This window comes from Daktulosphaira vitifoliae, unplaced genomic scaffold (assembly GCF_025091365.1).
Source record: "Daktulosphaira vitifoliae isolate Bord-2020 unplaced genomic scaffold, ASM2509136v1 Scaffold_1, whole genome shotgun sequence".
Classification (NCBI taxonomy): Eukaryota; Metazoa; Arthropoda; class Insecta; order Hemiptera; family Phylloxeridae; genus Daktulosphaira; species Daktulosphaira vitifoliae.
Genome location: NW_026099572.1, coordinates 44,787,672 through 44,805,385, shown reverse-complemented (window position 1 = coordinate 44,805,385; position 17,714 = coordinate 44,787,672). Strand labels below are relative to the sequence as shown.

Genomic DNA, 17,714 nt, shown 5'->3' with positions numbered 1-17,714 from the left:
CTGAGGATATTTATATAATTAAATAAATAATAGTCAAATGATTATGCAAAATTATAAAAAATTCTAGCTTTAGATAAATCTATTTCTCTTAATAAATTTAACCTATTTTAACATAGTTATTGAGTTAAACATATTTTTACATTTATATTTAGTTAGCAATAATTTAATGATTAAAGTATCGTTATAAAATGAAAATTGACCAGCAAATAAAAGTATGAAACTCGGTAAATTTTTATAATAAATGATTTTTAGCTGCGAGTATTTTTAGACATTGCTTTTATGATCTTAAGGAAGATATAGTGCTGTAGATTACCCCGAGTTTCGAATGATGAATGCGCATTAAACAGAACATTAAACAAACGGAAAGGCCAGGCAATTTGCTACAGCGTCGAATGTTGCCGAAAAACGAAATCGTCCTTATCAGTGTTTCAACCCTCATTGTATAAAACTACTGTTTTTCCTCAGGTCATTCTATATATATACAGCTGGTGCTATCCGGAGGCACGCACGATAATTTCACACAGCAAAAGGGAGGGGTCAGAGGTGGTAGAAAATAGCAACTTATCACCGAGGGCGGATCTCCGATTTTCGTCGACGACGACAACGACTACTTTGCGTCTTAACACACCTGCCGACGATGACGGCGGCGACGACTACGCCAGTGAAAATCCTTCGCATCAACTCCGACCTCTCCACTACCCTCCGCACCGAGCAATACTATACAGCGAAATAATCTCAGCAAATCCCTGTTTTGTAAAATCCTCAGATTTATTCTGTTTAAAAAAACCAAACACACCCGAGGGGTTTTACGTTTATTTTTTTTTCGCAATTCGTTAAAAAAATAAAAAGAAGAAAAACTTGGCAAATGTCTTCGTCGGTATGAATTTTTATTTACCCTTTTTACGCCCCGTACATGACCATCGAATGTAGGTGGCGAGGAGAGAGATTGAGTATTGTGGGTAAAACACAACTACGAATACCCCTCCGGAGACCGCATTTATCAATAAAACATGACGTCGTCGTCCTGCCAAGTTAAATAATAACTTTCTTGCCACAATGATAATTTATTATGCTTGTCGTTGTTGTTTTTTTATACATCTAACGTGGTAGCGGCGGACGAGCATTGGATATTCTTGTGAATTCGGTTTGTTTCTTTAGTTTTATTCGTATACATTATTATTATTATTATAGTGGACACTAAGAGTAAAAAAAAAAAAAGTTAAAGCTGTCTGAAAAAATAGACGAAGCAGATGAATAAAAACTTTGTGACGTTCATTGGAGTTAAACTTGAAGAATTTAAAAACTCAAATTCTCTCGAATACATTGGCGGACAGAGTTTCCAAATAAAATATAAAACGTGTAGTTATACTTGAGGTCGTATTTAATTTTTGTTAATCAAACAAAATATGTGCCCGTAAGAGAGAGAGATTTATTTTTGACTTGTTACAAAAAAAGTATAGTCATTAATATACATCATAACAAAAAGGTGCTGATGGAATTGGATTGTCAGCATGAACTTAAAGCATGCGTATGTATGTATTTAATGAAAGAAGTTTTAAACATTTCTATGTGAAAACTCATTTTGTTCATTTGTATGTTTGATGCTCAATTTATATTTTAAAAAACATCAAACTAACTACTCATAATATTGATGAATAACTATATTATAGTATGATAAATCATGTAGGAATACTTAGTTTAGTATGAAATAAATGTCTTGTTACAATTCAATTTAATCATTTAATCAAGTTGTAGAAAATTCGATTTCAGTAATCTGATGGTTTATAATGAGCCCTAATATTCATGTTTATTGTTGAAACAAACAATAAAAATAGTTGTATTAATAATATAAAACCTTTACCGTATTATTAATCAAAAAAATGAAATAAGTTGAATTACCAAGATGAACGAAAGCAAAAAAATTCTTGAATAATAATTTTGCTTCATTTACCATAAAAATTTATGTTAAATTTTTTTTGTTTTATGAGAAACATTTATTGTTATAAAATTTAAATGGATTTACTACTAGATAGTGTTTTGTTTCCGTTTATTATTTTATGTAAAAAAGAAATTCATTTTACGATTAAAACTAATTGTTTATCGAAACTCTCCTGCAAGAGAAACTATAACAGAATTGAAGCACTACTCGAAGCTTCCAATTTAAATGATGGCCTGGTCAAAGTAAACGTTCTTCAGTATTCCGTTCATCTGAATTTCATCAAGTCACATAATACTTGTCAGTTTGAATGTAAATTGTACCTTCGAAATTGTTGGACAAATATTACCTTCCACTACACTTTTGCTCCCAGTTAGAAATTCTCTCTCTCTATTTTAGTACATAAACAACCCGAACAAACAACCGAGTAAGATTTTATATTTTTCTTTCTTCGGACCTCGTGTACAGTATAAACAAGTGGTGTTCTTCTTTCAAATTCTCTGTCCGCTTTCTAGGTTTTTGCAATATATCAACGTTAATATATATATATATATATAATGTTTTAAGGCACATTATATTATTAGAAATTATTGCCCTAGGGGTTTGACGAAGGAAATTTTCCGAGTGGGAAGGAAAGAGATGGGTAGGAGGAAAGTTCATATTGAAAGAAAACATCCCTTGTTGACCCTTTCGACTAACGAGATCCTCGCCTGGGGGGCGCTTTATTTTTTCCCTAGGGGTTTTTCCTTCACTACCATCATCAATTCGTCTAAGCTCTTCTTTGCCTTCTCCATACCATCACTTGTTTGTCGGTTATTTTTATTATTTATTTTATTGAAACGTAAGCTATGCCAACACACAAACGTTTGATTTAATTTCGCGGAGGACCTGTCAAATTATATCGCTATCGGCCGACCAATGATGAAGAGAAAACGGTAAACGAGAAAAATCTCAACATTGTTCCAGTGTTGCCTTTCTTATTAGTTTTCCATTCACCGTTGAATGTCAACATTTTTCTTTCTCACTTTATCCAACTCACGACGTTACAAGGAGCTCGAACAAAAACTAGAAGGACTTTTTCAGTGCACTTGAAAACAAATTAAAGTTTTTAAATGTCATCAGGGCTTTTAAATTAAACATTATAATATAAGAAAACCACTCTAAAAGAAAACTATTACCTTCACAATTTTGAGGTAAAGTTATTTTATATCTCATTCAATATTAATTTATAAATCAACCGGTATAATTAGTGGATTCCATTAAAAAGTATCAAAAAGCGTTTATTCGGGCTAATCATAACGTTTTTACAGAGTACGAATAACGTTTTAAGTGTATTGAACGGACAGTTGACATAGAATTAATAAAACATTACGGTGCAAATGAGCAATGAATGTAAAAATAGAACTACACAGTTTCGCAATCTTCATTAGGTTACACTTGGTATTTTGAACAAAATTATTACTCATTAAAAACAGCGATGTGTGAGAAAACCCCGAACAGCTCGATATTTGATGTCGTGCCAACTAAAGTTCAAGTAGTTTGATAATATGCAAAATAATCAAGACTTACGCTGAGGTGACTGTTGTAGTATTGATGGTCGCAATAAAAAATGTGTTTATACTCTCTTAACATAGTGTACCTTCGGCGCTTAGGAAATATTTTCCGTGTTTTGCATAGCTCAAATAGTTCAGACACGTCACCGCAATTCGTCGAGCATTGCAATTGACAATTGCCTCCAAGATATGCACACAATTGAACAGGACTTGAAAGGGATAGAAAAAAAAAATTTTACCTGTTGAACGAAACGAAGGATGGCAAAACGACGCGTGTAAAATAAAGTAAGCAAACCGGAGTTTAAGTACTGCCGCAAGGCCCAAAGGTATTTTTATAACACGCCCATCGCCTCGAGTTTATTTAAGAACGACGGTGTATTTTAACGTAAGTACCAGGGAAAAAATTAAAACGGTCGATCACGTCAATTACAGAACGCCGACTATCGCGACGGACTCCGTCGGAAATAATTTATACAAAGTCCGATACACATAAACCGTCTTATTGCGAAAACATTATGTCTCTGTACATAATGTCGAAACAAATAAAAAAGTAAGAGGCACGAGGAAAATGTATTATTTTTTCTGGAGTGCACACAAATTATGTTCATAAAAATCACAATGGGCCCTTAAATTTTTCGTTTCCTTGTCGGTTGAAAATATAATAATATATAAAAGATACGTTGAATATTTAAACCCAACGCAAGTACATACAGCGTACATTTTCTCTTTGTCGTGTTTTTTTACCTAGAGTATTCCGTTTGGTCCGGAGGACATGGGTCTCAAAGGGACAACACACATAGAGCTCGATCAACGTTAGTGACCACTCCAAAAGCGCACGTGACCTCTTTTACGACTGTATATATTATTATAATGTCCGAACAAGGCAGCCTGTGGCCTGTGCTTTCGCCGCCCACTCCTTCCCCGTGTCCATGTCTCGTGGGAAACGGTCCTTTTGATATTTTTTTTATATTTGAAGAACACCGAGAAATACTCAGAGGACACAATGCGTAAAGCAAATCAATTCGCAATTGCCGTAAAGAATATATAGTGTTTAGACATTGTTATATGTTAGGTGCACCGCCGTGTCTTACATATCGGATTAGTTTACGGATATTATAGTTGTGCTCGTTGAATACCCAGTTAACTAATAAAAATATATAATAGTAAAAAGTATAATAGATCCGTTCTCGGTGCCCGAGTGTTTCTACATTTCGCATGAAACTGAATAAGTATTTACTGAAATGTATTTTTAATGATAGAAATCCCATACAAGCTAATATGCCCAATGAGTTTTCATTGATTTTCCCGTCAGCGTGTCGATTGTTCGAGAGAAAAGTGTGAGACTATCAGTTTCGTTATTTCACGGTTATATATTTTCCGAAGAGTATTAGTAGAGTGCATAAACGCTGTCAGGATAACTTACAATATTCTATATTTATACAGCAGCACGAAGTAGTTTTTTAAATATGTGCGGGCCTTTACGTACATTTATTTCGATTGCTTTCTATTGTACGAGTAGATTTTCAATTTAATGTAAAAAGACGCAAGCTGTTAAACTTTCTTATTATAGAACTCACTGACGTGTAATTTTATTGAAGCATGTACATCGCAAAAAAAATACGCCGCACTAGTCCAGTTATTGATTACATTTTTATTTTTCACTAGTTATAATTATTTTTGTTTGCACTACGTTGAGTACATAAGAGAAAATTAATTAAAATATACCTGTGCGCTACCTCCGCTCGTGTACATGTCCGTATAATTAATTTTTCATGTTATGAATAAATGAAAATAAATGTTTTTTAAATGAACTGTACATATTATATCAGATGATCATTTAATTGGCCGAACAGAATGAAAAGCAAAGCAATTACTTTTTGCCAACGTGTAAAATTATACTACTGAATGTACGTCAGTAGACACCGCGCACCGTCTTAATCTGTGTTCGCTAAGTGAAATGAATGAAAAAATGTCTAATCTAGTTTTCATGCCGTCCGGATGTTTTTTTACGGTACTGCACAAAAGGAAAAAAAAACGAAATTTAATTAAAAGGTAAATAATTACGTTTCATAGGACGAATGTTGTTGAATCAAAACTTTGAGGATGAAAAGGCAATAATTCTGTCGGGGGTAGTGTATTTTTTCTGACCTAATCATCAGTACACGGACGCAAGCCATTACACGTATGGCGGGTGTGGACTAGTGTAATAGCCGTATCCTAACTGGTTGCGCGGTGATTCGTTGGACGTTAACAAGGTCACGCGCGTTCACGGTCCGACCAATCACACATTCGCTTGTTCATAAAAATGATGATCACAACGATGGCACGTGATTTAATCGCACTCGGTACATTCGTTCCTTTCAGGCCGCACGAATCCGTCCACCACCCGCGCACTAGGACGGTGCGGACGTCCCGTTTTACAGTGGAACCGCTTATAATCTCTACAGAAAACTGGCAATAATACGCGAAATTACTCTTGTCGGCTAACTGTTATACGTGTGCCTCCAATTGCATTACGGCTCGGGCCGCGGTTATCATTTCTAAACTGAACACACAACGCGCGGGAATAGCTGAAAGTTATTAGAATGCGGCAGACACATCTGGAGTCGGTGGGTTTTTCGTTTTAAATGTTAATGTACGGCGGAATAGAGTTGTGGCGAACACTTATTTGGACCTCGGTGGAAAAATAACTGTCCCGAATATGATTTATCCGCTGGAATAAAGTAATATATTATTGTTCAGTATAAACGGGATTTCTATGGCAATACAATTACACTGTATTTAGTTTCAGTTGGAACTTTTGACAAAACCACATCTGACTATTCGGCTGTTTCAAGTCTAGATATTTTCAGTAAATATTCGGTCGGCCATTGTCTTTGTTAAATGCAGCTCGTGTAATACTCGACTACTCGGTAATTTAATAAAATTAAAACCTTTACAACGATAAACCATTGTAACAGCGTTTTGGACATCATTTCTTGTTAATTTACAACACAAAGAGCTCTATAGTTCCGTCGTTGTGCGTACAAGTTTAATTAAAAATTAATTATAAAAATACCGTAATAACAATAATTATTATTGTTAAGCATTTAAATTAGATTTCCAAGAACTATCACTTATGGGAACGGTTTTCGCAATATGAAATAAATAATTAATAAGACACGTGTTTACTAACAAAACAGCACGTCAAAGGATATGAAAGGAAAAAATTGCGTGTCAAAAATGACGTTTCTAAACTCTTACGCATGTTCAACTGATTAACAGATGGAGTAAGTGAAACACAAGTTCACCCGTCTCGAAAATTGTATAGTTTGAATAAATTATAAGATTGGCGGTGAGACAAAGGGATGTATTTTGCAATTTAAATTACATTTTATATAATATTTAGTGTTATTTACACCAGAAATTCTAAAAACTATTTTATTCGGAAAATATTGACGAGCAAAAGTTAATTTTCAAAAGTTGTCTCGTTGAATGTCTAATGTTTTATATTTTTATAAAATAAAAAGTATTAAATATGAAGCAATATTTTTTCAAAGTGTCATTGGCAAAATACAAAACCGTAAGTAAACTTTGATGCTAATTTTCCACTTAATTTATTTGATGCATTGTAAGTCACGTATAACTTTGTTTGTAACGTGTTAGTTAATTTTTGATCGATTGCATATTTTTTACGCGCGCACAAAATGGATAAAAACAAAAACGAAATCCAGTTTTATATTTAGGTGCGTATTTTATTAAGAAGGCCTTATTATTTTTACCAGTTTTGTAATATTCGGAACGTTTCCGAATAATTCCAGAGAAGTAATCAAAATGAGAGAGAACGTTTTACATACATTGTCAAAACTGTTTCAGCTCTTTTTGAAGGCAAATACAATTACATTATGATATCTTGTTCCCACATTGCTGCGTCAGCATACAAAGACATTTGTTCAAATGCATAACAACTTATTAAATTACGTTGCTCATGGAAACACCTCGAAAATCGATTTTCATAACAAAAAAATATATACATAAATGGAAAACAATAATAAACGTTTATGGGGGCGGTTTTCTAAGGTATAGCCTATTCAAAACGGTGAATTTATCTCGTGGATTTGTCGAGCTTTTGAAACTTTTTAAATTACCACCTTATTTTTATACATATTTACGTTTCATGAACACTTTATACCAACCCGTCTACCTTAATCAGACTCTCCGTTTTAAAGTTTTCTCTTTTTAAAGAAAACTTTTACAATCGTTTTACCGAATTCTTTTATATTTTTGGCAATTATGTTCTAGCGCAATCCGTTGAATATATTTCAATAATTACGCGGTAGAATTATTTTGAGAAATATGAACATTTTTAATTTATTATTAGTCAACATCCACAATATGTATGTCCAAGTACAGAAAGCAGAGATTTTATTATTTCTCTTCGAAATTTGATATCAAAACTTAATACATAGTCATTGTTATTACACCATTTAATATGAAATATTTTCAATTATCTTTCAGTACAATAAATGTTTGACTTTTGTTGATTAAATAGTGTTTTTTTTTTTTAGTCAAGTTAGAAATTTAATTTAAAAAATGTACTTTGTAGTTTCAGAATTTTATATTAATAACGGAAATGTACGTTCTAACTTAGAATGCCTTAAGGAATGAAAATTAAAAAAAAAATCAACGAATAAGTTTGATTCCTTTACTACTTTGTATTGTGTGAAAACTACGTTATCTCTAATCCGCCACTTTCCAAATAGTTAACGAAAATAAATAAAATTAGCATTGTCAACTTTATGCGAATAAAAAATTATCGATAGCTTTTTTATATTTTAATCTATGATGAGATGTTAAAATAATTGTTTAATGAACAATTACTTAAAAAAATCATGCAAGTTATTTCGGTTGGGTCAAAAGGAGAATTAAGACTTGAAGCAGAAATGAGTAATATAGTTTATAGCTACGTGTAAAATATTAAACGCAAAAATGAATAAAAAGCGGGTTTGTTAGTATTAGAACCAGTAGGAGTTGTAGTAATCGTAATACAGAAGTAATTGTAGTAAACCGCGCGATACAGAAGGCGGAAATTATTAAGAGCAGAAAGAGAAAGAGCTGAAGAATTAATGGCGCCGAGTTTTACGAGTTTAGGTCAAAGAGTACGTGTTGGTGTAGGGGACTTTGTGGACAAATTAAACTGTAACGGTTACAACGAGACGGACAAAAACAATAGGATCCAATAAACGAATATGTACAAACGAGATACTCACAGCTATATTACAGTGACTGCCGCTTTTAACGACCACCGAAGCACCGAGGGGGAGGGCAATAGTAGTCAAATGTTGGTGTCAGGTGAGTATAACGCGAGAAAATTGAATGGGTAAAACCAATTATTCGTATCATTAAAACGAGTCGTGTAAATTTCAAACATAGAAGGTATTGCGAGATGCTTATACTTAATTTTTTACATCTCTTTCAATAAATTATTTTTAAAGAGTAAAAGCTTTTTAATCACGTCGCAATTAAATTAAACTTAAATGTCGTACCAAAAAATTTACATTTAACACAGTTAGAATTTATGGCGTCCTATTAATTGCTTTGCATTTTTGATAGTTACAATTTAATACCGAGTACTATTCAGTATAAAAAATCTATTACACGTTTCCCCTGGAGGTTAAATAGAGTGATTTAATTCGCCCAAACATGTATTTTTGTACTCACTCTTTCATAGGTCATGGCACATCATTGCAAATGAATATGAATAATTATTGGATAAAACAAATTATAATATTTACTTTATGTATAGTGACGCGAATCTATGCGGCTTGTTTGCTTTGTATTTTGATCATAAGTATAATTTATGAACGTTTATTTTTAAAGTTTCAATGGCATAATTTTGATATTTTTTTAATAGAAGGTATTTTTTTGATTTTATTAAAAATTCACTGGGAAAAATGATTTGTTTTGTTATTTTTGCAGGAACAATGAGGCGCTGTTTTCCATGTACTCTCGTGGGTTTGATGACAAAGAAAAGACGAGTTATAATTCAGTCAACTTAGTGTTCTAAGACACGTAATAAACATTCGCATAAAATAAGGAAAGCACTGTCGTGTAATAGCTTGAGTTAAGCATAAAGGATATCTTATATCATGTAATTTAATATGAAAATGTTCAAGAAAATCCAAAATTTTAGTACTATGTTTGACACAGACGTTTAATCAGACCACGTAGGAGTAAATAATATTACAAATTAAAATAAAAGAATCTTATATTGTATACTCCATACAATATAAGATTCTTAACAAATATTATCATTTTATGACTAGTAATATAATTCACATGAGTAATTAACAAACGAAAAATATAATTCGGAAAAAAGTTTGAAAATCACTTGACATATTTATTATATGTATAATTAAATACTAACCTAATTGAAGCATGATCGTGATTTATAAATGGCTACAATTTTCGGGGGAAATAATTTTCTATAATGGAGTAAAAGGCAGTATTTAATAATGTAGTTCTACAGAAGTGTTATCGCCCGGAGCATCAGTACAGCTGATGTTAACCCACCATATCATGCACGATGGGTCCTAAATGCGTAAGACGTGTCTTGGTGTGCACAGCATGTGATGATAAAATATGATAAAAGTATCTTATATTTGCAGACATTCTGTGGATACAGTACGAAGATGTGCCATGAAGTTTTTTAATGATGATTGGTCAATTTATACTAATTTAGTTCATTGTTTTCTACAAAATCTTACTGAAGTCAACAAATTCATAAATTAATAATAGTAATAGAAAATATTGTTTTTCGTCTTACTAAACAAAAATGTTTATTAATAAAATTATTATTATTATCATTAAACTAAAATTTTAGTTAGTTAGTAATTTGAATGAAGTAATATTGAATATTCATATATATTGTTAATCAATATGACCGTCTACATATTACTCATAAAAATATGTCTATGATCTAAACAACTATTTTGGATTCGTTCCACGAGGAATGTTTACGGTTGAATGTTTGCCAAGAAACCTAAAAGGATCTGCTAAAAATTGTTGCCCAATTTCTTGTTCGTCCTCTAAATGGTTTTAGTTTTCCCTTTTTCTTTTATGCTTAGTCGATTTTTTTTTTATTTGATTAACGACACAGGCAGAGAGAGCAAGAATTTTCATTTTCCCGAGCACATAAGAAGCCAAGCGTTTTTACTCTATATCTCCATTCCTTTACCGTTGTTGACAAAAGAGTCGTCTTCTCTGGGGGAACGCAAATAAATATTTCACGGCCACACCGTTTCCATCGTCTTTATTTCCCTCCCTAGTGAAACGTGTGTGATGGTGGGTAAAAGTGAAAGTGCGAAAAACCATTTTTTTAATGAAATATCGTCATATTTTTGTGGCTACGAAAAAAAATCAAACAAAAAGTGTCTTGAGATAGAAACCATACGACAACTCTCAGGGGAAAGAATACTATAGCAATTGACTTTGAGAGTACACACGTGTTCATAAAAACGTAATACTCATTTTGGAAATGAAAATGCATTGCATTACTCGTGTTATGATGTAAAAAGCTGTATTTTTCAGTAAATATCATTAAATCATTTTAGTTTTTTATTCGTTATAAATATATTTCAGAAATGGGTAAAACTTGGATTATTTAATAAATGAAATAAAATATTTGTTATTGTAAATTGATCGCATTTAATACAAGTAAATTAAAATTTTGTTTTATTACCAACTCTGAGAAATATAATTACATACCAAGTAGGTATAAAAAGCTGAACATTTTTAGATACGAAAAACTGAAAATAAATTCCAGAATATTGTATGAAATATATTTGATGTTATTTCATCTGAAATCTAGTTAATCAGTGAATGGTTAGGTCGGATATAAGAAAAATGCATTATGTGTAATTATAGTTTTACAATTTTTTACATAATATACAAAATGAAACTTTGAGTACCTACAACTTTTTAGACTGAGGAAATAAGAGGACGTCGGCGACAAAATAAATTACAAACGTCCATAAACAAAAGGCGGCCGCCCCGTTATTGTTAAGGGCCTCTTATTTGTCATTTTATGGGTGTTGCACGTCATAAAAAAGGGTGATGATAAGGGAAGTAGGAGAGACGGAAAAAACAAACTACTACTGTATAAGGTGCTGTTAAACTCGACATTTCAGGCAATAGTGACGTTTGTATAGGGGTAAAGGAATTTGTCCGTTGCCAAAACCACGCGCGTCCGATTTATGTTTATATTTTACCTCTATGTGATTCGATGGAAAACAAATGCAATCCTATCCGTGCCAGCAGAATGCGTTTTTTAACTTTATATACCTATACGGTCGATCGATTAATAACGCTTGTACCGTCGCAAAGGTAAACGGTGCCAAACTTTTGGCCAATCGAATTCGTCTGGGACGTTTAAATTAAATGTCAATGATACTTAAACCAGAATAAAAATTTTGACCGGAAAATAAGACAAAGAAAAAGAGAAGTAAAATTAATTTAAGAATTGGAACTTAAGTACAAAATACCTTCTACAAAATTTTTGTAACAAAAATCATTATGGTTTTCTTTCATTTAATTAAATTGTTGAACTTGTTTTTAATTAATTAAAGGATACTTTTTAAACTTATAAAAGTTTTTCATGAGCCACAATAGAATAATAGAATACACTTACCCGTCGAATGAAGAGGCGTGGTAGCCAGTAGGAGATCTATGGTACCGTCAGTGAGTACTTCTGTTGAGTCCTGGTAACTAATTGATAACGTAGCGCTATCTGCTTGCCGTGACATCTTTGAGAGTACAGAAGATGGTAATTCGATAGCTTCGTCTGTTTCTCTGAGTTGCAATGTAACTGTTTGGCCATCTGGACCAGCAGTGCTGTACATAAACACAGCCGTTTGCTGTGGCATTGCCGAAGCATAGCTATTTCTTAATGGCACCCGAATACCAGGCAAACCCTGTTGAAAATAGTAAATAGCTAATAAAAAATCATATTACAAGCATATATACTGCATTTAATTTAAAATATATTCGTTAACTATTAAGCTCAACTAAAGGGACTTGTAACCTTCATGTCTCAAAACCTAGAACGGTACGTATATATATTATGAGTTCATTGTATTAAAACAGTTTGAAATGTACGTGCTGACGTATAAGTTGTAACAAGTCACGTGTACTCAACTGTTTGACCTAATCTGATAACGTTGTAAGTTTCGAGGAGTGGCTAGGTATCTCATTTTGTCCTTGAATGGATTTGCTCGGCAAATTAAACACAAAACAATCGTTTCTCTTTCAATGGAAAAGGTGGTGCCCGTCTTTCCACCCGTCACAAGTCTGCCGGATAATCGAATTCGGCGAGCCAACTCCATCCGCCATCGACGCGGTAGATAAGAAGCTCAACGGTTACGTGCTTAATTTGGGTTTGGAAACTTAATAGTTTCCCCTGGTGAAGTTTTCTCTCGGAAATTACAAGTATTTAATGCCGGCCGAGGGAACGGACGCAGGTGAACGATGATTTATAGTGTAACCATGGTAACTTCACAACGGTCGAATTGTTCAACCTCCTCCCATGTTAGCACAACATACACACGCAAACATATACACCCGTTCCACGCCGCAGCCAACTTTGCATGAATCACTGTTTAGGCAAAGGTTAAAGGAAAATATGTACTACTTCAAACATAAGTCAATTCAACCAGCTTAATTGGGAGATTAAATAAGGCATAATGTTGAGACCGTACGACCCAATCAAACAAGTGTTAAGTAATTCTATAAAATTAAGATGATAAAAAATTTTAGTGCTACGAATTTCATATAATTTTCTAGAAATTATTCAACAAAGAGCAAATATCACTTATCGCTTTATTCAAATATGTATAGTAATATTCAAGTTAGTTTTATACAAACAAATTCAAACATAGCTCTAAATTCATAATAATTTTTAATTTTTTTAATTATCACTATTAATCTTTATTTACTTTAAAATATAAAAAGCTAATAATATTTATATTTAAAAAAAAAATAGTGCCCAATAATTTAATGTGATATGAGTAATAAAATGTATATCATCGTTTGGGCAATACTTTAAGTGTATGGATGACACATGATGTATTTTTTGGTCGTGAAAGTTAGGTGGATAAAGTATTTTATAAGAAAAAAAGATAACAATAAAGTAAAAGTCATTAGATTTATTTTTGTTATAACGACATTCAGCGACTTCATAGAATAATGGATCAACACTGGTATAGCCCAATCTCCTAATGATGACTGCTATGTAAAAGTCATTCGTCATAAATGTCATATAGTTTAATTCTAAGTAGTATTATAGTATTTTTCTGACCTAAATAAGCATCTTGAAAAAAATCATTCACATAGAATTCAATTTATGTTCACAATAGATTACTATTATTTTCGAATGCGCTAGATCAGAAAAATATAACATCAAGTTTCATAAATTACTATTAGGTTAGCTGTCCTGCTAATTATATTTCAATAAATCTATATAAATAGAAAACACTATTTAGGAAGCTATTAAATTTATATTATCGTGACAAGTTTTGTAAGTTATTACCAAGACGAGATAATGAAAAATTTTACTCAATGACAACGCCGTGTATGTCGAGGATTTTACCAAGTTTGAACAAAGACCTAAATTAATGGAAAACAAAAGATGGAACTTTTAGGTTGATTAAAGTGTTTAAAGTGTCAACTAGAAAAGTTGAGTGGTATCAGCTTTGATATCTTCGAAGAGTAAAATTATATTAATAAAAATCATGCGAAAAATATGAGTAGTGTAGCATAATTATAAAATAAATACATGTTGAAGTACGAAAAAAAATATCATAAGAAGATAACAGAAGCCAACAATCATTTTCGAACATGAAAATTACTGGGAAACTAAAAATTTTTTAGTAATAGTTAAATTATTTTCTTGTAAGCCCTCAATTAAGTTCCTAAAAAGCGATATGTAAAACTCTATACATCCTAATTTTTATATTTATTGATAGTAAATAATTTAGCGTCAATCAGAGGAGTACGTAACGTACAAAGAATGAAAGGATTCAAGTGATCTGTAGTGAATCTATAAACGTATATACCAACTAAAAGGAAAAGGTTTGCATATTTAATACGCATCGATACGTCAGGCTATTGCTAAATCATTAAATATGTAACCGAAACATGCAGATGTTCGGGAAAGGGGAATCGATCTCGCTGATAAGTATATGAATAATTTAATAAGTATCGGATGAACGTGGTAGTATCGATGATAAAAAAAAAAAAAAATTGAAGATTAGTATATTGTAAAATCTTATAAAATATGCAATTGACAATTTAAAATGAACTCCAGCGTCCATTATACGCACTAATTCCCTAAAAAAATTAATGATTGTAATATAAATTAGAAATTAATGAAGGTTTAATGAAACTTGTTTTCTCTTTGTAACTTATTCGCATTGCTATAATTGGATTTAAACATTTCCTCTCTTTTCAATTTGTCCCTTTCAATACAACGATGTAAAAATTTGCTAATGGAATTTTTGATACGCGCTTTAACAGAAATAGAGGCTTAACTACAGAAATGGTCTGCGTAGTGATGGCGGGGAGGTCGTCCATCATAAAATATTATGAGGCTTTCAAGATTTCAATACTAAAAGTCGGAGTTTTCCACTGCAAACCAGTATTAAAACGACGTCCATCAATTCTTTTATCGACTTCTCTCGGGTACTTTGTGTTTAATCAATTAAGATAATTTAAAATTAAACATTTCATTCCATCGCTACACTATCCAATGCTTTGATACAAGTTTTTATGAAGTTTAGTTTGAAAGTCAGAAAATTTAATTTCAAGCAAAATCCAAAGTATCTAAACAAATATTTACTCCGGAACGAACTGAGCTGCTATATTAACATTACTCAATATTTGTACCTACATAATAATAAAATATTTAATTTTCTCATTGTACGTTTAGTGTATGTTGTTGATTCAAGTTGTCCAACATACATTAGAAAACATTCGTTAAAATTCAAATGTAAGTATAATTCATTATAAAGAAGTACACAAACATTACGAAATAATAATGAAATAATGTATTCAAATTTACATTAGACAATACATCACTAGACGGTAATTAATAAAGTTTGTATAAGTGAATGTATGAAGAATTCTTCGATATAAAATAAAAATATTTTATAACAATAAAAATAGTGATTAATGTTGTAATTATAATGTATAATCGACTATGCTTTTATAAGTTTAAACAGTTATAATAACTACTATGTTTAAAAATAGATACACAAAAAACATCAAGCGTAACCAATTGGTTACGCTATTTTTTTATAGCTAAATTAACTTAGTTATAAAAATAAACTTATATTTTCACTGGTTATGTGTACAGTTACTCAAGATGTAGGATTATTTTAAAGAATAATCAAGACTTTTATACAATACAAAAGGTTTAAATCCCTTAAATAATATTTCCAACCTTCCTCATTGAATTCAACAAAATACGCATGGTTCACTGGACGCATATTTAAAGTTAATTTTCAAACTGGTGCACAAAGAAAATAAATAAACATCAATCAGTTCAGCGAAAGTTTATCGACAGGTAGGGGGTAGGGGGAATCAATAATAAGAATTTTAAAGAATCTGATCAAATTGGAAGCACAAAGTCTTTACAAATAATAATAAAAAAATTAAGTATACATTAACAAAAGAATAATATTTTGGTGGTTAACTGTCGTTATTAGTATGAGAAATCGCGTTACAAAAAGAAAGATTTAAACAATTCTCAATTTAAAAGAAAAAGAATATCTTTCTTTCAAAAGAATAGTTTTAACACCACAGTTTTTTTTTACGATAAGTTTTTTCTGTTTATAAAAGTTAACAACAAACCATTACAGACAATTTGTCTAGTTTTCTTTTGATTTTTTGTTATTGTAACAAAAAGAAAATTTATAAATCAACTCTCGGAATAGCTTATTTAAAGATTCTTCTTCTGTAAACATAAACAGTGGCGGTCAAATAATTTTGCGATGGAAGAGTATCAAAAATCTTTTTAATAAATACTGAGAAACAAGTGATTTAAAAAAAAGCGAGAAAGCTCAGGTAACAATAAGAATTGCCAGAATTCCGCAGCAAATATTGCTGGACGTCATAGGCAATTTTTGTAATCACGTTGATGAATGCCTGGTGAGACGAAGGTATCACCTTGGAAACGTCAGTTTTAAAAATGAGCTACATTATAAATTTAAAAAAAATTCATTTTATATAAATTTCTATGGTTTGGATAGTTTTTTTCAAGTGCTCGTAAATTTTTAACAGCAAACACAAATTGTTTGTTTTCCTACCGCACATGTATCATTCCCATAATGATAAAGGAATGCTGCTTTGGAGTATGAGGGCACAGTTGAGAACTGTGCCCTCACATTCGAAAGCTCTATTATTTGTATTTTTATATCAAGATGTTATTAAGGACCATTACATATGCATAAATGCTTTTCGTCTTATTAAGTCTATTTCAAATATATAATTTAATTTAAAATAGTACATCGTTGAATTTATCTACGTATAAATAATAACCAAGAATTAAAATTCATTTTTTTTATTTTGTGGAGTTAATAATTTTTTTTATACTGATTCTGCTTAATAACTTTAAAATTATTATCATACATAAAGTTTTCAAAATATAAAATGTGTATAAGGGTTCAGTCTGTAAGAAAACGGGTTTCTATTGATTTTGTTGTTTGTAACAATTTATCTGCTTCTTTATTTACTGAACGTCTTGTAAAATTAAAATTGTAGAAAAACGTAAAAAAAGGTATATCAAAGACGATTAGGGGGATAGACCCCTAATCCCCTCCCATTTAACCACCACTGGACAAAACATAAATTAATTGAATATTATTAAAAAATATGTAAAAATTTTAATATCAGGAAGTTTTAACTTGTCAATAGTGATGAGCAGAATTACTCTTGTTCTTGCGGTCTTGGCTTGGTCTTGCATTTCAACGAAACCAAGAACAAGACCAAGACTGTAATAATATCAGCAAGACCAACATCAAGACTGTACTCAATTGACAAGAACAAGACCAAGACTTTTTTAGCAAGACCAAGAACAAGAACAAGACTAGACTTGCAAGAACAAGACCAAGACCAAGACTCAAAATGCAAGAATCTTGCAACAACAAGAATAAAACTGCAAGAGTATTGCACTCTTGCAAAAAAAAAAAAAA

General features: G+C 31.5%; 1 protein-coding gene across 3 annotated transcripts in view; it reads right to left on the bottom strand.

Moving 5' to 3' along the window:
• Positions 1-17,714, bottom strand: part of LOC126910318 (serine-rich adhesin for platelets-like) — a 137,456-nt gene that overhangs the window by 71,808 nt on the left and 47,934 nt on the right. For all 3 annotated transcript variants that reach the window (XM_050692795.1, XM_050692796.1, XM_050692797.1), the window contains one exon: positions 12,158-12,440. In XM_050692795.1, coding sequence (XP_050548752.1) covers positions 12,158-12,440 — 283 coding nt within the window. The remainder of the gene's footprint in view (positions 1-12,157; positions 12,441-17,714) is intronic.